General features: G+C 32.8%; 1 protein-coding gene across 1 annotated transcript in view; it reads right to left on the reverse strand.

Moving 5' to 3' along the window:
• Window positions 1-1391: 1391 nt before the first annotated feature.
• LOC119604996 (protein piccolo) overlaps window positions 1392-25653 on the reverse strand; it is a 33110-nt gene continuing 8848 nt past the window's right edge. Inside the window, exons 2-11 of the mRNA XM_037957940.1 lie at window positions 19397-20175; window positions 15953-16662; window positions 15241-15714; window positions 15076-15175; window positions 13212-13479; window positions 12901-12972; window positions 12240-12481; window positions 9946-10008; window positions 9715-9840; window positions 1392-6748 (exon numbers count right to left, since the gene is read on the reverse strand). Of these exons, the coding sequence (XP_037813868.1) occupies window positions 1392-6748; window positions 9715-9840; window positions 9946-10008; window positions 12240-12481; window positions 12901-12972; window positions 13212-13479; window positions 15076-15175; window positions 15241-15714; window positions 15953-16662; window positions 19397-20175 (8191 nt within the window). The remainder of the gene's footprint in view (window positions 6749-9714; window positions 9841-9945; window positions 10009-12239; window positions 12482-12900; window positions 12973-13211; window positions 13480-15075; window positions 15176-15240; window positions 15715-15952; window positions 16663-19396; window positions 20176-25653) is intronic.

Consider the following 25653-nt stretch of genomic DNA (forward strand, 5'->3'; position numbering starts at 1 on the left):
TCCAAAACTACCAATAATGTTCTAGTATTATGTAAAAATAACTTAAAATACAAAATTTCCGTCGATCCAATATCAGGTAAAACTAATCACACAGAGGATCAATGTTCTTCACAAAGTCAAATAATCAATTTAAGGAATAACAAAAGCAACACAGTAAAAAGTAATAAAAAGAAAAAAATCAAAGGACGTTAAGGCAAAAACTAAAAATTGGAAAAAACTATTTGCTCGAAAATTTTTATGAGAGAGAGCTCTATGAAAATTGAAATCTGAGAGGAAGACGAACAAATAATCTTCACAAGAGTAAAACGAAATATAAAGAAAAATGCATCCATAACAACATAATGGATCGACCAGCTTTAACCATTCGTTTCTTACTGAATTGGGCAAAGATCAAATTTGATTACAGTCTGTGGAATGAGAAATTTATAATGGTTCTCAGGAAGGAAAGAAGTCTTTAAAAACACAAAATAAAGTCTTTTGTTTTTCAATATTTTATCGCAAATATTAGAAGTTTTAAATAATGAAAATAAACAAAAACATTTAATAATTTGTTTAGCTATAAGAAAGCTGGCAATAGATTAATTTAAATAATATAACAAAATGCAAATACAATAAGTATTGTTTTTTTTTTTGTAATAAAAAAACGAAAAAGAAAACGTATTAAATGAAATAGAATTTTGATAAATGTTTTAATTAATATAATTAATTTTTATATGTACCTTAGAATTTTTGAACATGGTTTTTTTGATTTTAGAAATTTGATTGACTGATTTTTTTTATAGTTTGGAGGATTTTTTTTTATTTTGGTACGGATTGGCAATTTACACAAATTAAAATGTGAGATTATTTTTTTGTGGTGGTGGAGGTGGTGTTGGTGCGTCATAATTTTTACATATTTTTTGAAGGTAACAAACGAATTGTTTTGTGGAAATGTTTAATTTTTTTTATTTAACGAAACAATGAACGACAATTGATTGATCATAGCCTGGTAAATATACATGTTAAATGTTATGAGATGAGGATGATGTTTGTATGTTTTATGCAACATGAAACTTATCTTAACTTTGAATTTGATTCAATTAAAAAAAAAATGCAAAAATTCGAACATAGTCCTAGTTCTAGGAACTGTTTTAAGATCATAATGCTTGTTTTTTATTGTTTTCCTTTAAGTTCAACTTTCGTTTTCCTTTGAAAAAATCGTTGCTTTCGTTAGAGCACTACGACTAGGAGTTTGAACTGTGTTTTTGTTAATTAAAATATACGTAAATGGCAGTAAAATCTAAACTTATATTCTACTTTTCCCCTGTATCCTTAATTAAGTTGTAATACCAACTGTGAGTTTTTTTTTCTTAGAGCCCCAATAGTTTTTTTTGTACCCCTTTTGACCTAAACTATGATTTTTTCCATTTTCCTATAGAACTTTCTCGGGACTGTCTAAAACATTCGGGACTTTTGCTGGTGCGCATAGAAATTTCCGGTGATTCTGTTACTCTAGCCAAATTTATGGGTTTTGAACCTAATACTCTGGGACATCTGGCAGTCCAGGGACTGCGTCTTGTATCTTGCAAGGCTCTAAAAGATTTTGAGGGTACAATTTCCTCTGAGCCCTGAGCATCCGACCAGGTATTGTAGTAATCGGCATAGGATTTATCTTTTTTCATATCGTTAGGTGTCATGGCCGGTGTAGAATCCACCGAGGTATTCTCTAAGGAATCCAGTTCCTCTTCTAAAACTCTTTTGGCAGCTGCCTGCAGCTTTTCCATGGGTAATTTTTTAAAATGTGTGCTGTCACTTTTGAGCAATAAACTTTGCACCAATTCACTGACCAATTTATCACTAACCACCGAGGATTTATTGGCCGTGTGGCCCATTATGGGTGAGGCGGGACTGTTGGGTGTTGAGGGATTGTCAGCATCTATGCTGGTGTTTTTGCGCAAAGGTAAAGATAAACGTTCTCTTCTTTGGGTCATGGTTTCAGCCTCCGCCAAGGCTTTGGGATTTTGTTTACGGGTAATACTAACATTATGTACAATCTTCCTGCGACTTGGTTTAAATTGGAATTCATCGGCGTTGTCATTGGCCTCTGCTACTTCAGGATCATCTTGCAAAAGTTTAAACAATCTTGAATGTGTGGCAGCTCTTTGATACGAGGACATTTTGCGCAATTCAGGGAAACTTTCTGATTCTGTATCGGTTTCCGATAACTGTTTGTTCATATCGGTAACACCCGAATCATCCTCATCCATTTCGGATTCCGAGCGTTGGGTACTACTGTTGCGTGATAGAGAACTTTGTCTTGTATAACTTTCCACTGAAAGTGATTGATTTTTAATCGAATTTCTGCGTGAATCTGAGGGCTGTTCTACAGAACCAGTTTCGAAAGCTGAAATGCGTGCTTTCACCGAGATTTTTCTTTCTTCAGCAAATTTATTAACCTCCAAATCGGGCAAACCATTGGGTAAACGTTTCAATGTGGGCTCGACATATACCTCTGGCAAAGGTGTTTCTTCCTTGATAGCTTGTGGTGTTGGTTCTTTAGCAAATGTTTCTTGAATTGGTGCTGCCACAGTCTCCTCTATTGTTTCCACTTTCTGTTCTTCATTATCCTGTTGCAAAGCTTCATTTACGGCATCCCAATCCCATTTTTCATTTTCTTCTTCAATACAGGACGAACGTTGTGAGTTAATTCTACTGCTGCGTTCATAACGATCCATACTTTGTTCTTTATTTTCATCTATGGAGGTGGTAAAGAAAGCCATAGCCTTTCTATAATTATTACGCTTGATCTCTAACTCATCTCGTTCTGGTTTTACTTCTTCCATTGCCTGTGACATTTCTTGTGCTAGCTCTTGTTCAGTGGGTGGTGGAGGCCAAATGTCAGCTTCAGGTTGTTCAACAATTTGCGTTTCTTCTACTTGATTTACTTGTGCTGGTGGACACCATACTGCCGCCACAACTGGTTCATGAACTGATATAGCATCATCATTATGCTCTTCTTCTTCAACTTCTGTTACTTCCTGTTGGGCCATTTCATCATATTCCTGAACCAAAGCCTTTTCTTCTTCTACTGCTGGATCTATAATTACAGGCTCTTCACCTTTGTGTGCCTCTAAAGCTTCCCAAATATTGATATCCGCTGATGGAGGCTCATCGGGTAGTTTGGCATGAAAAGCTTTAGGTAAAACTGGTTTATACGGTGTCTCATCCACCGAATTATGACGTTCGCGTGAAGCCCAAAAGGAGGCAGATTTATGGAAAGTAACATCATCTTCGTCCTCCCTTTGATGTTTGGCTTCAATCTCTGCCCAGAAATCAATTTCTTCATCGGTATCAACTTCTCGCGGTTCTTCTGGATACTTAAGAGGATCAAAAGCTTCAGCTGTAGTGGTCATAGTATCATCATTATACATACTGCATTCCTGCTCGCCAAAAGAGTTGATATAAGTTGGTGCTTGTTGCTCTTCAAAGCTACTATAATAAGCGGGTTCTTTAACAATGATCTTTGGTTCTGGCGATTTGCGTGCTGGTTCAATTTGAGCCCAAAAATCTATTTCCTCAGTTTCTTCTGTCTCTGGAACTGGGGTTTCTTCCACGATTTCCTCCTCATAGTGCACTGAAGCTATTTGAGGTTGTGGAACTTCCTTTACAAATGATCTGAGCACCGTCAAATTAAATTCAACCAGAGTAATAGATTCCGGTTCTGGTAAAGGTTTGGCAGGCTCTACAGTTTTATTAGCCTCAGATACACTAGACCAAAAGGAGTTTTTAGCCGATTCTAATGACTTGAGTTTGCTTGTTGTGGGTTTAATGGGTGGCAAATCTTCTACACGATCAGCCCAAATATCTACCACTTCTTCGGTTGTTGGAGCAATCGATGAGCTTTCATTAACTTCTGTATTTGTGGGTTTATTCCAGAAAGTAAAGGAGGGTTGTTTTACCACTACTTCTTCCTCACGTTGAGCCCAAATATCTTCAATTTCTTCTTTTTTGGTGTCATCGATTTTGCTTTCAGTTTCTGTAGGTTTTTCTGTTTCAGTTTGTGCTACTGGTTTGGAATAACGTTCCCAGAATGTGGGTTCTTTAGTTTCCACAGCTGTTGTTACATCATTCTTCTCTTCTTGTGTTGCTGTTGAAGAACTATTCCAGCTGTTAGTGTTTGGTTTTTGGACTTCAATTTGAGTTTCTGTTTTCTCACTTTTTTGTGTGTTTTGGGAATAACGTTCCCAGAAGTTAGTATCCAAACCAGCTTTAGTTTCCTTAACTTCCTTCTTCTCCTCTTTAGGTATCGATGAACAACGATCCCAGAAACTAAATTTGGGCTTTTTAATCTCTTCTTGGCTCTTGGAGGATTCTTCATTTGTTTTGTTTTCAGGTTCCAAACTTGTGGTGTTTGTAGATGCTTTAGATTCTATTACAGTTTTGGTTTCTTCCTGCATGGTTTCCATTGAAGTTTCCTCTTTAGTTTTCTGGGAGTATTTAGACCAGAAATTCATCTTGCTATCTTTACTTTCTAAAGAATTTTGCTCTTGTTCTTTAATTTCTGGTTTTTCTTCCTTTAGAATTTCCTGCTTTTCGGTGTCCTTGGCTGATTTCACCTTAGAGTCCTTAGACTCGGAATAATTACTCCAGAAATTCAATTTGTTTTCCTTACTCTCTAAGGAAGTTTGCTCTTGTTCCTTGTTTTCTTGACTTTCCGGCTTGTCAGACTCCTTAACTGTTTCCTCCTTAGATTCCGTTGATTTACCCCAGTAACTGGCTGATTGTTCCTTAATCTTTTGAGCCTGCATTTTGGTGGCCATTAAAGTAGCAAAGAAATCCATTTCTTCAGGAGAACCAGCTACATTCTTTGATGCTACTACAGCAGGTTTGGGCACAGTTACCGGCTCAGTTTCCTGAAGCAAAGCTATATTATTGGTTAAGCCACCATTTATAGTTTCCTGGGCAAATTTATTGCGCATATTTAACGACAAGGAAACCGAAACATCTTCCTGACTTGACTCAATCTTTTGCAAAGCTTCTTCGGGGAGAGGCATATCGTCTATGGGATATAGTTCAGCCATATTTTTATTTTCAACTTTAGCTTCCAAAGAATTCGATTTGGAAGATTGTGTTAAAGAAATGGTAACACTGACATCACAATCATCATAATCATTTTCCTCAGAATCACTTTTAATAGTGGCCACACTAAAGGAATTGCGTTTTTCCCCCAAAGAAATACTACTTCTTTTTTCCTCTATTTGAGATTTGCCCACCTCTACGGTGGCTATGTTATCGGCATCTTTGGAGCTGCTAAAGGAGAATTTCAAAGGCAATCTTACGGTAACCGAGGTGGAATCCTCCTCATCGTTTTCCTCGATTTGTTGTTGTAATTCATCAGGAGGATCATCTTTGTCTAGAGATAAATCATCACTTTGTGTTGATCTATCTCCCCGTATTACTGTCTTCGCCATATCACTACTCTTTTCCATTTCACTTTCCTCCTCATAGATCACACTCAGATTGTCGTCCATTATGAATTCTTCACTATCTGAAGTTTCCGATTCGTGCTCTTCCAATTCAAAATCATGATGATTTTCTTCTTCATCTTCCTCTTCATCAAAGATATCACTTTCGCCATCGGCTGTAGTTTCATCATCATCTTCGGATTCTGACTCCGAACTAGAATCTTCTTCACCTTGTTGGATTTTTTGACCATTATATATTTGTATATTATTCACCGATCTTATGGATTTCAGAGGAGCCGGCCCCTTTTTATCCATTTGCTTGGGTGTTATATCCGAATCTGAGGTTTCGGTTTCAGAATCCTGTTCGGATTCTGTTGCCATGGTGATTTGTACCGGTGATGTATTATCTTCCGGAGATTTCTGTTCGATATTCTTTTTATACGATTTCTTAGCTTGACGTTTGGTATTCAAATTATTCTCTATGCCCTTGGACATGTTCTGTAAATGTTGTGTTAAAATATCTACAACTGTACCCTTGGGTGGAGGATTTGACTTGAGTGAAGTAACATCTTCAATTTCTATGGATCCCGCCCTTTGGTTACGTGGTTCTTTTTCTACTTTAATATGATGTTTCATAATGACCTGAGAGGGTACATCATCGGTACTGGGTGTTATAATAATATCGGGCAATACACTGCTGGCCCTACTAGAACTAGAACTTTGACTATAACTAGGAGCTACGGGATAAGGATAAGCTAAATATGGTGGTGGGGGAGGCATGTAAGAAGGATACATATTTTGTAAATCAAATTCGGAAGGGGGTTCAGTAGAACTACGATTTGATTGGGGTGCATAGGGAGACATGTGTGGTGGTGGTGGTGGGGGATAATAGGGATAATAATAGGCATAAGGTGGATAATGTGTAGGAGGATTAGGTTGTTCGCTTGCTGACGATACGGGTGGTGGAGGTGGTGTGGCCGAATGCATGGGATAAGGATAATGCCAATTAGTTGGCACACCATTCTCACTATTTTGACCAGGCATATGAGTTGGGGGCGGTGGTGGTGGTGGATACCAGGGATAACCATAGGGATATGGATAAGGGGGGTAAGGTAATGGTTGTGATGGTGGTGGTGTGGGTGAGGGTGAAGATGAGAAAGCCAATTCAGAACTTATGGAAGTAGATGAACATGATGATACCGGCTCGGCCGTAGATGAAGTGGAAGCATATGAATGTCTATTACTTTCAGGTTTTGATACAATTTCGTTCATTTCGTTATTATTTTGACAATTTTCCTGTTCGTCTACATGAGTTTTTTTTTTTTTTTGCAAACAATTTTTATTTTGTGATCGTCGTGCATTTTGGGACAATATATAAATATAAAGGAAAAGAGAAAGAAAAAAAAAAACAAAGATAATGAAATAAATTTTTGTTTTGATGAAATTTAATAAAATGAAGTACATAGTTAACCTTTAAGAACAACAAAATTTTTGACATACAACAAACAAATACCGATTTCGATTTATATGAAAGAATATATGTTTCAATGTAGTGTGTGGAAGTGAAGTTTGGTGGGGTGGTTGGTGTTGATGACGCTGGTAGTGGCTTTTGGGTTTTTGATGTTGAAATTGTTGTGAAAGAAGCACGTTGTATGTAAATGTGGTATTAATCCATTTTGGACAATTTTTTTTTGTATTCCAGCCAATTTTTTCTCTTAAGATTTTATTTATTTTTTTTTTTTTTTTGGTTCAAATGAGGGGAAAAACTTTTGAACGTTAAAGGCTTTCTTTTAGTAAACTGTTATTAATAGATGTACAATTTTATAAAATTGAAATTATTTATATACATAGGCCTATAGTCTGAATTATAATCTGGACTATAGTTTAGACTAAAGTCTGATCTATATTCTGATTTGTAGTCTGGCCTATAGTCTTATCTGTAGTCTGGATTATAGTCTTTACTACAATCTGGACTATAGTCTTGTCTGTAGTCTGGACTATAGTCTTGTCTGTAGTCTGGACTATAGTCTTGTCTGTAGTCTAGACTACGGTATTGCCTATAGTCTGAACTAAGTCTGGACTATAGTCTTGTCTTTAGTCTGGACTTTAGTCTTGTCTATAGTTTGTACTAGAGTCCTGTTTATAGTCTGGACTATAGCCTAGTCTACAGTTTAGACTATTGCCTTGTCTAAAGTCTGGACTATAGTCTAGTCTGTAGTCTTGTCTATAGTCTGAACTATAGTCTTGTCTATAGTCTGGACTATAGTCTTGTCTATAGTCTGGACTGTAGTCTTGTCTATAGTCTGGACTATAGTCTGGACTATAGACAAGACTATAGTCTGGATTATAGTCTTGAGTATAGTCTGAACTATAGTCTTGTCTGTAGTCTGGACTATAGTCTTGCCTATAGTCTGGTCTTGTCTAAATTCTGGACTATAGTCTTGTCTATAGTCTGGATTATAGTCTTGTCTATAGTCTGGACTATAGTCTAATCTATAGTCTGGATTGTAGTCTAGTCTATAGTCTGGACTATAGTCTAATCTATAGTCCATAGACTATAGTCTGGACTATAGTCTAATCTATAGTCCATAGACTATAGTCTAGTCTATAGTCTGGACTATAGTTTAGTCTATAGTCTGGACTATAGTCTAGTCTCTAGTCTAGACTGTAGTCTAGCCTATAGTCTGGACTGTAGTCTAGTCTATAGTCTGGACTATAGTCTAGTCTGTAGTCTGGACTATAGTCTGGAGTATAATCTAGTCTATAGTCTGGACTATAGTGTAGTCTATAGTCTGGACTATAGTGTAGTCTATAGGCTGGATTATAGTCTAGTCTATAGTCTGGACTCTAGTCTAGTCTATAGTCTAGTCTATAGTCTAGTCTGAGGTTTGGACTATAGTCTATTCTATAGTCTGGACTATAGTCTATTCTATAGTCTGGACTATAGTCTATTCTATAGTCTGGACTATAGTCTATTCTATAGTCTGGACTATAGTCTATTCTATAGTCTGGACTATAGTCTATTCTATAGTCTGGACTATAGTCTATTCTATAGTCTGGACTATAGTCTATTCTATAGTCTGGACTATAGTCTATTCTATAGTCTGGACTATAGTCTAGTCTATAGTCTGGACTATAGTCTAGCCTATAGTCTGGACTATAGTCTATTCTATAGTCTGGACTATAGTCTAGTCTATAGACTGGACTATAGTGTACTCTATAGTATGGACTATAGTCCAGTCTATAGTCTGTACTATAGTCTAGTCTATAGTGTGGACTATAATGTTGTCTGGGTTATAGTGTTGTCTATAGTCTTATCTGTAGTCATGCCTATAGTCTTGTTATAGTCTTGCATATAGTTTTGTCCATAGTATTGGTTATAGTCTTGTCTATTGTCTTGTCTATAGTTTTGTCTATAGTCTGGACTATAGTTAAGAATACAGACTATAGTCTTGTCAGATTATAGCCTATTTTATGTTCTAGTCTGGACTACAGAGTAGACTAGTCTATAGGCTTAATTGGACTGTACTTTAGTTTTTGAACAATAGTTTGGTCTATAATCGGATCAGATCTTTAGAAATATCTAAAATTCAAGTTCAATTTTTATTTTTAAAAGGGGTTCATATATAAAAGTAATTAATTTTTAGTAAAAAAATTAACATGCATTTAAATATATTAAAAAAAATTCTCCCAAATGGATTAATTAAATGTTCATTGGCATGATCTTAATATTAACAAAAAAACGATCTTAATCATCTTAAACTATAAAAAAAGAAAAAAATTAAAAATAATTATAAAAAAAGAAACAGCAAACTTAAAAAAATTAAAAACAAAATATTTATTTCTATAAACAAAAATAGTTATCATTTAAAAGTAAGAAAAAAAGTTGCAATTAATTTTAAAACTATTTAAAAAAAGGTGAAATTTTCACTGTCTCTCTCTCTCTTTTCTCACACATACTCTCCTATACAACAAATAATTAAATTAATTAAAAAAAAAAAAAATTCCAAATGCAGATGAGTCAAATGTATAAATGTTTGTGAGAAATTGTAAGAATTTAAAGAAAAATTTTATGAAATATGATGATATTTACAAATGTTGAATGATATATTTTTTAACGTTGAGGTTAGAAAATGTTGTAATAAAGTTAAAGAAATTTAAGAAAAAGAAGAAGAAACCTAAAATACTTAAGATGATTTTAAATGATTTAAAATAAGACTTAAACTTAATAAAAAAAGCTTTTAAAAGTTTAATAAAAAAGAAAACTTACCAGCATTTTCTGGTTGTGTCATGGCCTGTAAGATTTTAAATGATCGACTTGGTATAGCGCTACCGGTATATTTTTTCGGTTCGGGTATTTGTTGTTCACTGGGTGGTATATATTGTTGAGAGTTATCTTTGAAAAAGAAAGAGAGTGTGAGTAAAGAGTTTAATAAAAAATCTATTTAAAAATAAAAACTAAATTTATTAAAACAAAAAAAGCTTTTTTTAAAGCTTTTACCATAGAACGAGCGTGGTTGATTATATTTAAGAGCAGAAGGCGTTGTTGGTGCTGAGTAGTTACCTAAAATTAGAAGAGAAAGAGAGAAGAGTTTAATTAGTATTTTTATTTTTTAGGTTTCTCTTACAAAATTTTTTTCTTTTTTCAGTTTAGTCCTGGTTATTGTTTATTTAAGTTAATCATTATTAATATTGTTTATTTTTTAGTAAATTAATATTAAAATGATTGTTTTAAGAAAAAATAAAGTTAAACTCCAAAACCAGCCATAAGCTTTTAAAGCTTATTATAATGAGTAGAAAAAAATCAAGTCAAAAAGTAGACAAAACACATTAGAGTAAAAAGAAAAAGTCAAATGAAATTAGATGAATTTTAATATGTCCCTTAAAAACTGTAATAGTAAGCTTTAAAGCTTACTTTTGTCAAAAACTTAACGTAAAAAAAAACTAAATTTTCCTTTTCCTTTGGAACATCTAATGTTTCTCAAATCTAAATTAACAGTAAAAGCTTTTTATTGTGAAAACTTTATATTTTTCCAAGAAAAGCTTTATTTTTTTCAATTAAAAGATTTCGAGTTTTTAATAAAAAGCTTTTATAAAAGCTTACGAGCTTTCGTTTAAACCTATTAAGTTATTATAAATTGTATTAAAAAGCTCTTTAGGTTTTTATACAAATTTCTTTAAGCTTTTATAAAAAGCTTCTTAAACTTATTACGTTTTTATGAGATGTTTTTTTAAGCTTCTTAAATATTAGTAAAAAGCTTTTTACATTTGTAAAAAAAGCTTTCTACAGTTTTATAAAAAGCTTTTTTAGACATTTAAAACGTATTGTAAAACTTTTTACATTTCTATAAAAAGCTTTTTACAGTTTGATAAAAAGCTTTTTGAACTTTTATAAAAAACTTTTTAAAAACATTTTATAAAAAGCTTTTTTAAACATTAAAAAAAGCTTTTTGCTTTTAATCTTTTATAAAAATCTAGTTTAGCTTTAAGCTTTGAAGCTTTTATTAAAAAAACCTTTAGATTTTATAAAAGCCCTTTAAACTTTTATAGAAAGTTTTATAGCTTTCATTAAAGTATTTCAGGTTTTATAAAAAGGTTTTACCTTTTATTAAAAGCTTTTGATTTTTTATAACAAAAGCTTTTATTATTTTTTTAGAAAAACTTTTAAACTTTTATAAGAATCTTTCATATTTTAAAAGCTTTAAGCTTTTAAACTTTTTTAAAAAGATAATTAAGCTTTTATAAAAGCATTTTGAAATTAAAAAAGTTTTAAACTTTAGAAAAAAGTTTTGAAACTTTAATAGAAAGATTTATCAAATTTTATAAAACAATTTTTAAACTTTTATAAAGAAGAAGCGCTTTTAAAAAGCTTTTACTAAGAAATTTTTTATGGTTTTATATTAATGTGTTTAGGCTTTTATAAAAAGCTTTTATAAGAAGATATTATGAAAAATGTTTAAGGTTTTTCAAAAAGCTTTTAAGTTTTTATTAAAAGCTTTGATTTTTTATAAAAAAACTTTTAAAATATTATAAAAAGCTTTTAAATTTTTATAAAAAGCTCCGAAGAAGAAGTGAAGTACAAAGCTTTTACTAAGATACCGCTTAAGATTATATATCAATGTAGCCTTTTATAAAAAGCTTTTATAAGAAGTGTTTTAGATATTTGGACAAATGTTTAAGCTTTTTTTAAAGTGTTTAAGCTTTTTTTTAAAGTGTTTAAGCTTTTTTTTTAAAGCTTTTCAGTTTCTACTAAATGCTTTAGATTAAAAAAAGCTTATATACTTTTATAAAAAGCTTTTAAACTTTTTAAAAAAGCTCTGAAGTTTTCATTAAAAGTTTTAAGTTTTTATAAAAAACATTTAAACTTTTATTAAAAGCTCTATATTTTTATTAAAAGTTTTTAAGTTTTTATAAAAAGCTTTGAAATTTTCAAATTAAGAACATTTATGAAAAAGCTTGCGTTTTTCATAAAAGAGCTTTTAAGTTATATTGAAAGGTTTTATTAAAAAGCTTTTATATTTTCATAAAAAGCTTTCGAACATTTTATGAAAAAGCTTTAATCTTTCAAGAAAAAGATTTTAAGTTATATTAGAATCCTCATTCTTTCTTCGTCTAATCCTTTTCCTTGATTAAAACTTGAAAGCTTTTCCTCACCTTTAACTCTACTCTCTACCCTGCTGATACACTTTATCGTGATAGCAATTTCCTCTTGAGATTCTTACCCATCTCTCTTACTCTCTCATTCTACCCTTCCGAGTCTGTCATCTAGATTTCCGTCTACCTAACGATGCTTACCTTGTTCGTGTCCAATTTGCATACGTCTCATTTGTTCGACTGTGGGACTATGACGGGCCTGTTGAGCGCTCATTTGACGTGCAAATGTTGGACGCTGTAATTGCGGTTCGACCGGTTGTTGCTGCTGCTGCTGTTGTTGTTGTTGGTTTGCATTATCATCATTACTGCCATCATCGATAGTATCTGTGATTTTTTGTAAAATTCTAAAAGATTTCGATTGTACTGGTGGTGTACGTTGATCACTAAAATTATATGTGATTGGTGATTTTGTGTGATGTGGGTGTGGTAGTGGTGGTTTATTTTTGTTTTTTTTTTTTTTGAGATGAATAAATAAAAATGAGATATTAGAGTTTTTTTAGGAGCCAAAAAGTAGTAAAGGTTAATAATAGATTTGAATAGAAAAATTATTAAGAAATTATAAACCAATCAATATTTTTTTAATAACGCAAAAATCAGTACATATTATTAAAAATGAAAGCTTTAGTAAAAGTTTATAACATGGATGAAAACCTGTGAAAGCTTTTTTTAAACAAAACGTAACAAATCTAAATGTCTTTATGAGTTTATGATAAACTAAGTTAACAGACATATAAGTTATAGAACTAACTTCTCACTAACATTAACACGCACACAGGGGGAGTTGGGGTTTTAAGAAAGCTACCTGAGTCGATTTTTTCTAAATCTGATCTCAGCCTCAAGTGGACAGTCATATACTACAAGATTGTAATCCCCACTTTTTTCAAACAAAAGCAATTTTCAATTGAATTGGTTTTAATTTTTTGGTTTTAAAGCATACAATTAGAAAAATACATATAGCAAAAGAATAAATAGAGAGAAAAAGCTTTATTAGTTAAATTTTTAAGAAGAAAAAAAAAGCTTTTAACTTTTAAAGAGGTTAAATTTAAAGAAATAAATATTCAACAAAGCTTTACTTTAATATCTCACTTATAAAATGTTTTCTTTTCGACTTACTTTTGTATGACGATGGGTGTCTTTGAAATGGGTCCCCGAGTACCGTCATTATTTTCCATAGCAATTGGTATTATATGTGTCTTATTGCCTGTTGCTACATTATTTTGAGTTTGTTGCACCATTCGTGGTGCATTCAATTGTTGCAATGTTGGTGACATTACACGTTGGGGTTGTGATTGTTGTTGTTGTTGCTGCTGCTGGCCAAAGTTGTTATAACCCTGATCAACGAATTGATTGGGTGTACGTACCACATAGCCGGGAGCAGGGGCTGGAAAAAGAGGAAGTACAAATTTGTTATGAGTTTCTGGTTGTGATAAACTTTAAAAGTTGTGTTCACGCCTTCAGAAGTTTTTCTATAGAAAACTTGTTAAACATTGAACAACTTTTCTATAGAAATGTTCTTCTTAGTGTGAACATCTTTTCTATTGAAAAGTTCTTCTTAATGTGAACAACTTTTCTGTGGAAAAGCTCTTCTTAGTGTGAACAACTTTTCTATTGAAAAGCTCTTCTTAGTGTGAACAACTTTTTTATAGAAAAGCTCTTCTTAGTGTGAACAACTTTTCTATAGAAAAGTTCTTCTTAGTGTGAACAACTTTTCTATAGAAAAGTTCTTCTTAGTGTGAACAACTTTTTTATAGAAAAGTTCTTCTTAGTGTGAACAACATTTCTATAGAAAAGTTCTTCTTAGTGTGAACTTTTCTACAGAAATGTTCTTCTCAGTGTGAACAACTTTTTTGTAGAAAAGCTCTTCTTAGTGTGAACTACTTTTCTGTAATGAAGTTTGAGAAGCTTTTAGGTTTTTATAGTAAAGTTTTTAAGCTCTTATAGAAATGCTTTAAAGCTTTTGAGCTTTTTATGGAAAAGCTTTGTAGCTAAAATAAAATTTCAAAGGTAAACTTTTAAGCTTTTGTAAAAAGCTTTTTTAGTGAAGCTTTTATAGAAAAGCTTTTCAGAAAAACTTTTATAGAAAATCATTTTAGAAAAACCTTTATAAAAAAAATTTAGAAAAACTTTTATAGAAAAGCTTAAAAAAGCTTCTATAGAATAGCTTTTATATAAAAGCTTCTATAGAATAGCTTTTATAGAAAAGCTTTTATAGAAAAGCTTTCATAGAAAAGCTTTTATAGAAAAGCTTTCATAGAAAAGCTTTTATAGAAAAGCTTTTATAGAAAAGCTTTTATAGAAAAGCTTTTATAGAAAAGCTTTTATAGAAAAACTTTTATAGAAAAGCTTTTATAGAATACCTTTTCTATAAAAGCTATTCTATAGAAGCTTTTATATAAAAGCTATTCTATAGAAGCTTTTTTAAGCTTTTCTATAAAAGTTTTTCTAATTTTTTTTATAAAGGTTTTTCTAAAATGCTTTTCTATAAAAGTTTTTCTGAAAAGCTTTTCTATAAAAGCTTCACTAAAAAAGCTTTTTACAAAAGCTTAAAAGTTTACCTTTGAAATTTTATTTTAGCTACAAAGCTTTTCCATAAAAAGCTCAAAAGATTTAAAGCATTTCTATAAGAGCTTAAAAACTTTACTATAAAAACCTAAAAGCTTTTATAGACAAGCTGTTATAGGAAAGCTTTTATAGAAAAGCTTTTATAGAAAAACTATTATAGAAAGCTTTTTGGAAAAACTTTTATAGAAAAGTTTTTTTGGAAAAGCTTTTATGGAAGGCTTTTTAGATAAACTTTTATAGAAAAGCTGTTTGGAAAAACTTTTAAAGAAAAGCTTATGAAGCTTTTTAAGCTTTTATAGAAAATGTGAAGTTTTTTTAAGAAAAGCTTTTTTTATACAAGTTTTTAAGCTTCTTTAGTAGAACTATTTTATAAAGAAATTTTTCTTATTTTCTTGCTTAAATAACTTACGCATACCACCTGCTCCAAAGTGTTGTTGCTGTTGTGCCTGATTAAAGCTGGGCTGAGCTGGGGTATAAGTGGGTGTTTGCTCCAATTGAATGGGTATAATGCGTTCCTAGATAAATGAAGAAGAAATCTATTTTAATTCAAAAACTAATTAATTTCCTTAAATTATATTACCTTGGGACCATTTTGACTGCTATTGGTTTGATTAACTGGCGAATTGATTTGCAAACGCAAACCGGTAGTATTCATTGGTTGAGCACCAAAGTTTTGGGGAGCCGTCTGAGGCATAAAACCATTATTGCCCGAGTTTAAGGGCTGCTGTTGATACATGCCGCCTTGAGGTTGAGCTTGTGTTTGAGCTGGTGGTGGTGATTTGATGCGATTCAATGATGAAGGCACCACATTACCATTTTCCTCGGGGCGTGCCCAGGCTGGTTGTTCTTTAGCCAATGGTTGGGTACTCATCCAACGTAATTGTTGGCTAGGGGCGCCAGGGCCAGTTGGTTGTTGTTGTTGCTGTGCTGGCATTTGGCGCATGGGTGAGTCACGTTGTTGTTGCTGTTGTTGCATTTGTTGACGTACAATGTGTTGAGCTTGTGGCTCTGTGGGTGGTGCCAATGGTGCAATATACAGAGAGCCAACATTGGTCTATAGAATAGTTTTGCAAAAAAAAAATATTTAATTAAAATACTGTAAGGCCTTAGAAACGTGAGTTGTTTGTAAAAAAAAACGTTGTATTTGTTTTTGTTTAGTGGGTGGGTATTATGTAAAATTATTTACATTTTTCAAAGTAAATATTTGAAATATTTAACACTTGTATGAGGAAAGAATTCTTGATTAAACTATTAAGAGGCGAACCCCCTTAAAAGTTAAACAACTTACTTACCGGTTTAGGACCTTGATAAGCCGATTGTTGAGTTGAAAAATCAGGAGTTCTTTGCTGCTGTTGTTGTTGTTGTGATTGAGCTTGCACATTATTATAAATGGGCTGAGGATGCGACTGAGCCACTACTGCTGCTGGAGCCTGTTGTTGTTGTTGGGGTTGACTACGTTGAGTGCGCCATGGTACTGTTTGTGCCTGGTTATTAGGTGAAACTGAAGCTCCCGATGAAGCTGATGAAGGTGTTGATTGCTGAGCCAAGGGAGAAACAGCTGGTGGAGCTCTTTGCTGCTGCTGTTGAGCAAATTTGAAAGGACTTTCAGTGGCTCGTGGGGGTGTAGCATTTTCTGCTGTACGGGGACTATCAGTTTGTCTAGTATAAATATTGACAGCTGGTGATGTGGGTGCTGCCACACTACGAAATTCGGGTCTAGTTGTTTGTTGCTGTTGTGGTGATGATTGTTGTTGAGTCATTTGTGTAGTTTGTAAGGGTGATGATGATAGTTGTGGTGATTGTTGTGGAACACCACCATATTGTGGTGATTGTTGTAAAGGTTTAATGGGAGATTGTTGCTGTTGTTGTTGTTGTTGATTTGGAGTTGGTGGCGTGTATAATTGTTGTTGTTGTGGTTGATAATTCGTGTAATTATTGTTCGTTTGATTTTGTTGTAATCCATTGTTATTCGTAGTCGTAGTGGGCATCGTTTTCTTAAAACCTAAGAGTTTGTTATTAAATAAAAATAGATTAATGATATTGTCCAAGATTTTATCATTCAAAATTAAGTTGTTTTTGTTCTAATTTCAAGGAGTAAGTGCTGGATTTTGTTTAACTATGGACCTAATACTTTTTGAACTCTGAAATCCTAATAAGAAAATTCGAAATATTATGAAATTGTTTCACAAACTTGCAAACGAATGTTTGGGGCGAAATTCTTGAAGTTTAAACCGGAGTTAAGTTAACATTTAAAGTCCTAGGGACCTAATACTTTTGAACTTTATATTCTGATCTGTATTAAATAAAATCCTGAAAAGAAATTTTTAAAATTGTTTAACAAAATCTTTGAAAAGCCTTTAGTCGTATGTTTGACGTAATTCTCAAAGTTCAAATGGGTGCTACAACTAAATTTGAAGCCCTATGGATGTAATACTTTTTGAACTGTATACTCTGATCTGTATTTAATAGAATTCTAAAGTGAAATTCTTAAAAGTTTTGAAATTGTTTAACAAAATGTTTAAAAAACCTGCCGACGAATGTTTGGCGTATATCTCGGAGTTTAAATGGGTGCTGCAAGTAAATTTGAAGCCCTTTGGACCTAATACTGTTTTAACTTTATTCTCTGATCTGTAGGGAATATAATCCTGAAGAGAAATTATTAAAATGTTTGAAATTTTTTAACAAAATGTTTGAAAACTTATAAACGAATGTTTGGCGTAATTCTCGAAGTACAAATGGGTGCTACAACTAGATTTGAAGCCCAATGGATGAAGTACTTTTTGAGCTGTATACTCCAATCTGTATTTAATAGAATTCTAAAGTGAAATTCTTAAAAGTTTTGAAATTGTTTAACAAAATGTTTGAAAAACCTGCCGACGAATGTTTGGCGTAATTCTCGGAGTTTAAATGGGTGCTGCAAGTAAATTTGAAGCCCTATGGATGTAATACTTTTTGAACTGTATACTCCGATCTGTATTTAATAGAATTCTAAAGTGAAATTCTTAAAAGTTTTGAAATTGTTTAACAAAATGTTTGAAAAACCTGCCGACGAATGTTTGGCGTAATTCTCGGAGTTCAAATGGGTGCTGCAAGTAAATTTGAAGCCCTTTGGACCTAATACTATTTTAACTTTATTCTCTGATCTGTAGGGAATATAATCCTGAAGAGAAATTATTAAAATTTTTGAAATTGCTTAACAAAATGTTTGAAAACTTATAAACGAATGTTTGGCGTATTTCTCGAAGTTCAAATGGGTGCTACAACTAAATTTGAAGCCCTATGGATGTAATACTTTTTGAACTGTATACTCCGATCTGTATTTATTGGAATTCTAAAGTAAAATTCTTAAAAGTCTTGAAATTGTTTAACAAAATGTTTGAAAAACCTGCCGACGAATGTTTGGCGTAATTCTCGGAGTTTAAATGGGTGCTGCAAGTAAATTTGAAGCCCTTTGGACCTAATACTATTTTAACTTTATTCTCTGATCTGTAGGGAATATAATCCTGAAGAGAAATTCCTAAATGTTTTGAAATCATTTAACAAAATGTTTGAAAAACGTATAGTTGTCAAATTAAGGAAATTATAGGAGTTCATATGAGTGAAACATTAAAATTTGGAGACCTTTGGACCTAATTCCTTTTCAAATTTATTCTCTAAGATATCGTGAATAAACTCTTGATGATTAAAACTAAAGTGTTTAAAATTTATTGAAAAAAATTCTAAAAAAATTTTTTAAAACTATTTGAACTATTGAGTTCAAATCAGAATTATAGAAAAATGTTGAGACCTTTGGACCTAATTCTTGTTCAAATTTATTCTCCGAGTTATCTATAATAATATTCTGATCAGGAATTTTTAAATTTTCAAAATCTGTTTAATAAAATTTTGGAAAAATTTGAACTGAAGCGTTTAACAAAATCTTGGGATTTTAAAACAGATCTACCGGTCCATTACGAGACTTAAGGAATTTAATCATTCTGATGTCGAAGATCTGTTGAACTGACATAAAACTTTGACTTAAATTTTTTAACTTACTCCTTGAAATTCTGTAAAAAACACCCTTTTAAGCTGAATTAGTATCTGGGAAATATTTAACAAAAGTTGAGGAAGTTAGTAGGTTTTTGATGGGATATTTAGGATAAATAATGAAGATGTGGTTTAGCTGTACGTGGTTTAAATAAAAGCGCCTTCACCAGTTAAGTGTAGTTTAAAGCTTAAATATTACGCTGAAAAATATAAAATAGTTATAGAAGTAATGATGGTTGTCGGATGTAATGTTGAGAAAATATGGATAAAGATCAGTTGATGGAAATGTAGTTGAGAGTAGTTTGCTAAACGGAGTTTAACTAAAGTTTAAGGAATTGTAGAAAATAATGTAATGAAGTTAGAAAAAGTTAAGTATAATGGGTTTAGATGGTAAACTGCAATCATTGAAAGTTAAGGTTTAAGATTTAAAGGTTTAAACTTAGTTTAAAGCCGGGATAAAAACCTGTTCTTAAAGAAATTGTTTCTTTCGTTAACTTAAACTTTGTAGTCGGCTAAACAAAGTTTACATAACATTTTTCCCATATTCGAAAATCATGAAAGTTAATCTTAAGCCTAGACAACAACCATAACCATTAAGTATAAAAGTAATTAAAAATAAAACAGAAAAAAAGTAACAAATAAAATTGAAAGCTTTAATTATTATTATCATTGCTCTTAAAAAGATTCCCTTCAAGGAATCCAGCTCTCACCATCAATATTATCGTTGTTCATAGTTGCAGTACCATTATTAGTGGCATTGGTCGTTTGCGGTGAGCTACTAGCACTGTTAACGCTGTCGTTGTGTTCTATATTATTGCTATTATTGTTGGGCACTTCCACCATGGGACTTTTTGAACGATCTCTAACGTATTCATCCTTCCAGAAGGTATTCTTCTCCACCGGTGGTGGTACTTTACGCAAAGCCGCCATCGGATTTGGAGGAATTTTAATTTCTGGACGAAAGCCCATTGGTGGTGGTTCAAAACGTTGTGGTGTTGGTGATTTACGTGGCATACTGGGTGAATTGGGTGCGCTACCACGTCCAGCACCAGCACCACCACCATTGGTGGGTGGTGCTAATGTGCCTGTATTGGAAAAATTGGAAGAGGATGGTGGTGGTGGGGGTGGTGCTGGTGCACTGCCACCATTGAAATTCTTACCGGGTGCTGGCGGTGGTGGTGGTGGCAATACCTGAAACGGCATACCCATGGCAGCTGCGCCCATAGAGGCGGCCGCATTGGGACTAGAGGCCTGTCCGCCGGGCGACTGTGGTTGAGTGGGACGATTGTGTTGTTGGGCACCGGTGGCACCTTCGGCTTGTGCATTGCGTGCCAGACGTTTAGCCATGCGTTCCGATTTGATTTGCGAGAGATCAATGCCACCGGGTGTGTAGGTGAAGGGTTTTTTGTCTTTTGTCATCATGGCATTTTGAACACAGGCGGGTGCCTCGTAGGTCTGTTGTGCGGGCATGCGTTGACCAGATCCATACCTGGAAAGAGTAGAAGGGGGTTGGAAAATGTTATTAGTTAAGGAATTTTGTTTCTAATAAAATATTTTTCAAAACTATTGATATAATTAAAATAATTACAATAAATAATTACAAATGTTTGGATGTAGAACTAGATGTAGAACTGGAACAGAACTAGAACAGAACTAGAACAGAACTAGAACAGAACTAGAACAGAACTAGAACAGAACTAGAACAGAACTAGAACAGAACTAGAACAAACTAGAACAGAACTAGAACAGAACTAGAACAGAACTAGAACAGAACTAGAACAGAACTAGAACAGAACTAGAACAGAACTAGAACAGAACAGAACTAGAACAGAACTAGAACAGAACTAGAACAGAAATAGAACAGAACTAGAACAGAACTAGAACAGAACTAGAACAGAACTAGAACAGAACTAGAACAGAACTAGAACAGAACTAGAACAGAACTAGAACAGAACTAGAACAGAACTAGAACAGAACAGAACTAGAACAGAACTAGAACGAACTAGAACAGAACTAGAACAGAACTAGAACAGAACTAGAACAGAACTAGAACAGAACTAGAACAGAACTAGAACAGAACTAGAACAGAACTAGAACAGAACTAGAACAGAACTAGAACAGAACTAGAACAGAACTAGAACAGAACTAGAACAGAACTAGAACAGAACTAGAACAGAACTAGAACAGAACTAGAACAGAACTAGAACAGAACTAGAAACTAAACTAGAACTAGAACAGAACTAGAACAGAACTAGAACAGAACTAGACAAACTAGAACAGAACTAGAACAGAACTAGAACAGAACTAGAACAGAACTAGAACAGAACTAGAACAGAACTAGAACAGAACTAGAACAGAACTAGAACAGAACTAGAACAGAACTAGAACAGAACTAGAACAGAACTAGAACAGAACTAGAACAGAACTAGAACAGAACTAGAACAGAACTAGAACAGAACAGAACAGAACTAGAACAGAACAGAACTAGAACAGAACAGAACTAGAACAGAACTAGAACAGAACAGAACTAGAACAGAACTAGAACAGAACTAGAACAGAAACTAGAACAGAACAAGAACAGAACTAGAACAGAACTAGAACAGAACTAGAACAGAACTAGAACAGAACTAGAACAGAACTTGAACAGAACTAGAACAGAACTAGAACAGAACTAGAACAGAACTAGAACAGAACTAGAACAGAACTAGAACAGAGCAAGAACTGAACAGATAATGGGCAACATTTTAGAAAAAAATTCCTCAGTTTAAAAGAAAATTGTTTGACATATAACTTTTTATTAATTAATAGCTCTTTTCTTAAGTCACTTTATTTGCAAAATTTATGAAATTAAAAAATTTTAATTAAAACTTGAAATAACATAATAACATCATTGCCTAATAACCCATTTGTTAACTGTCTTTTTGAACATTAATTACAAAAAATATTTTAACCAAGAACTTGTCTATAAAGTTTAGCAACATATATTGCGTAGATTAGAACATGTTTTCGTAATTTTTGTGTAACAAAATAACTGTCAAAACAAGTAAATTGTTAAAAGTTGACTTTAGCATGTTACACATTTTTATTAAGAAATCCAAACCAGAGTAGAGGAGGTATGAATGAATGTTTAATTTAACAATAACTTAACTTCTCCTTAATTATGGTTTGACTTAATAAGGTTTTATTGACAATTAACTAGTTTCACAGAAAAGAAAACCGCAAACGGCAAACTATGCCAACATTATATAGAGACAAGTTAAAAGCTAAAAAACAGATAAACAAATTGTATCAAACAGCTATAACTAACTGCCTGTTTGGTTGTAGCTGTCTGTCCAACCATCTGTCCGTCCATCCATATGTCTGTCTGTCTGCCAGCCTGTCTTAGTAACTTTGTAGGTTTTGCTGTTTTTGCTCTAATGAAAACAAAAATTGCGTCACCACAAATTGACATTGCGGTTTTTGCTCTAATTTGTATGCAATGACTTGACTAACAGACAAACGACAGCAACATTTAATGACAAGTTGTTGTATTGACAACCACTACATCAATAATAAAAACAAAAAAAAAATGTGGGTGAAGCAGCAACATAAATAAACAACATCCAGTATGATCATCATGATCGTGTTTTAAACTATTTAGTAGGAAACTTTGTTAAATTCAGGGCTAAAAAGAACAAAGGTTTTTTTTTGTGAACACAAATTTTCCCACAACTATAATTTGTTTCAATGTTTCACATTAAATGATCTTGTTATTTTCCTTCAGACGAGATTACACATGTTTTCATTTGTCTAGTACCTTTCACCCCCCTTCCCTAAGCAATATCACTTAAAACCTTTAGGAAATACATAATAACAATAATAATGTCTTTCTTAATTGTTATTGACATCAAACATTTGGTTTTTTAAGCATATTGCCAAAAATATATATAAATATTCTTTGAACTGCATTAATTTTTTAGTTGAAATAAAAAAAGTATTAGACGAAAATCTAGCTAGCAGAAATAAAAAAAGCCAAAGATCTTTAGTACTAGATTCCATAGAGCGTGTGTCGTCTGAAATGAAATTTGTTCAATGACGTCAATATTTAAAATATATTTTTTAATGCATATAATAAACCTATAAAAAAATATCATTAAAATGGAAACAAATTGCTTATGTTATTAAAAATGTTTAAAAAAAACTTTAAAACAAACGAACTAGAACAAAACTAGAACAGAACTATAACTAGAACAAAACAGAACTAGAACAGAACAAGAACAGAACAAGAACAGAACAAGAACAGAACAAGAACAGAACAAGAACAGAACTAGAACAGAACTAGAACAGAACTAGAACAGAACTAGAACAGAACTAGAACAGAACTAGAACAGAACTAGAACAGAACTGGAACAGAACTAGAAGAGAACTAGAACAGAACTAGCACAGAACTAGAACAGAACTAGAACAGAACTAGAACAGAACTAGAACAGAACTAGAACAGAACTAGAACAGAACTAGAACAGAACTAGAACAGAAGTAGAACAGAACTAGAACAGAACTAGAACAAGAACAGAACTAGAACAGAACTAGAACAGAACTAGAACCGAACTAGAACAGAACTAGAACAGAACTAGAACAGAACTAGAACAGAACTAGAAAGAACTAGAACAGAACTAGAACAGAACTAGAACAGAACTAGAAAGAACTAGAACAGAACTAGAACAGAACTAGAACAGAACTAGAACAGAACTAGAACAGAACTAGAACAGAACTAGAACAGAACTAGACAGAACCAGACAGAACTAGAACAGAACTAGCAGCAGAACTAGAACAGAACTAGAACAGAACTAGAACAGAACCAGAACAGAACTAGAAGAGAACTAGAACAGAACTAGAACAGAACTAGAACAGAACTAGAACAGAACTAGAACAGAACAGAACTAGAACAGAAATAGAACAAACTAGAACAGAACTAGAACCGAACTAGAACCGAACTAGAACAGAACTAGAACAGAACTAGAACAGAACTAGAACAGAACTAGAACAGAAATAGAACAGAACTAGAACAGAACTAGAACAGAACTAGAACAGAACTAGAACAGAACTAGAACAGAACTAGAACAAAACTAGAACAGAACTAGAACCGAACTAGAACCGAACTAGAACAGAACTAGAACAGACTAGAACAGAACTAGAACAGAACTAGAACAGAACTAGAACAGAACTAGAACAGAACTAGAACAGAACTAGAACAGAACTAGAACAGAACTAGAACAGAACTAGAACGAACTAGAACAGAACTAGAACAGAACTAGAAAGAACTAGAACAGAACTAGAACAGAACTAGAACAGAAACTAGAACAGAACTAGAACAGAACTAGAACAGAACTAGAACAGAACTAGAACAGAACTAGAACAGAACTAGAACAGAACTAGAACAGAACTAGAACAGAACTAGAACAGAACTAGAACAGAACTAGAACAGAACTAGAACAGAACTAGAACAGAACTAGAATCAGAACTAGAACAGAACTAGAACAGAATAGAACAGAACTAAGAACAGAACAGAACCAGAACTAGAACAGAACTAGAACAGAACTAGAACAGAACTAGAACAGAACTAGAACAGAACTAGAACAGAACTAGAACAGCAATAGAACAGAACTAGACAGACTAGAACAGAACTAGAACAGAACTAGAACAGAACTAGAACAGAACTAGAACAGAACTAGAACAGAACTAGAACAGAACTAGAAACAGAACTAGAACAGAACTAGAACAGAACTAGAACAGACAGAACTAGAACAGAACTAGAAACAGAACTAGAACAGGAACTAGAACACGAACTAGAACAGAACTAGAACAGAACTAGAACAGAACTAGACAGACTAGACAGACTAGAACAGAACTAGAACAGAACTAGAACAGAACTAGAACAGAACTAGAACAGACCGAGAACAGAACTAGAACAGAACTAGACATAACTAGAACAGAACTTAAGACAGAACTAGAACGGACCTAGACAGAACTACAGAACTAGGACACTAGAACAGAACGAGACGGAACTACAGAACTCGAACTGGACGAGAACGAACTAGAACAGAACTAGAACAGAACTAGAACAGAACTAGAACAGGAACTAGAACAGAACTAGAACAGAACTAGAACAGAACTCGAACAGAAATAGAACAGACTACAGGAACTTAGAACAGAACTAGAACAGAACTAGAAACAGAAGCTAGAACAGAACTAGAACAGAACTAGAACAAACGAGAAATACTAGACAGAACTAGAACAGAACTAGAACAGAACTAGAACAGAACTAGAACAGAACTAGAACAGAACTAGAACAAAACTAGAACTGAACTAGAACTATATTGTGTAGTCTATAGTTTAGTCTATGGTCTAATCTTTAGTCTAGCATAGACTAGACTAGAGTTGCATATGAACGAAGCAACTTTTGCTTTGTTTACTTTTAAAAAATCATTAAAACTATTTCCTATAAATTTTATATAATTTTGTAATTTTCTGCAAATTAAGTAATTTTCTCTAAAATGAAAATGTTTAAAACAAATTTCCATAAAACTATAGCCACTAAAACTACTGACATTAAATAACAATTTTTAAAAAGTTTTAACTAAATTTGAGCATTATAAACATGATTAACAATAACTTCTTTTAACAAATAAATATGTGATTTTATATAATATATTTTTTTAATTTTCTTTACAGTTTGATTTTTTCCCGCTAAATAAGGTAAGAGCAACTTTTTTTATAAAAAAAATTTTATAATAAACTTATGAGGAAGTATTATAGAACTAAAGTCAATTTAATAATATGTTCAGGCCTTATGTGTAAATTGCAAATGTTTTTTTCATTTTGCAACATGTTGCAATATATTAATTGTTAAAATTATTTTAATTTCCCAAAAAAGGCTTGAAAACATAAATGTCTGTTTGATTTGAAACCAGCTTTTAAAATTTTCCTT

The sequence above is a fragment of the Lucilia sericata genome, unplaced genomic scaffold (genome assembly GCF_015586225.1).
Source record: "Lucilia sericata isolate MDLA Ls3-8-SP2 unplaced genomic scaffold, ASM1558622v1 Contig000450F_arrow, whole genome shotgun sequence".
NCBI lineage: Eukaryota > Metazoa > Arthropoda > Insecta > Diptera > Calliphoridae > Lucilia > Lucilia sericata.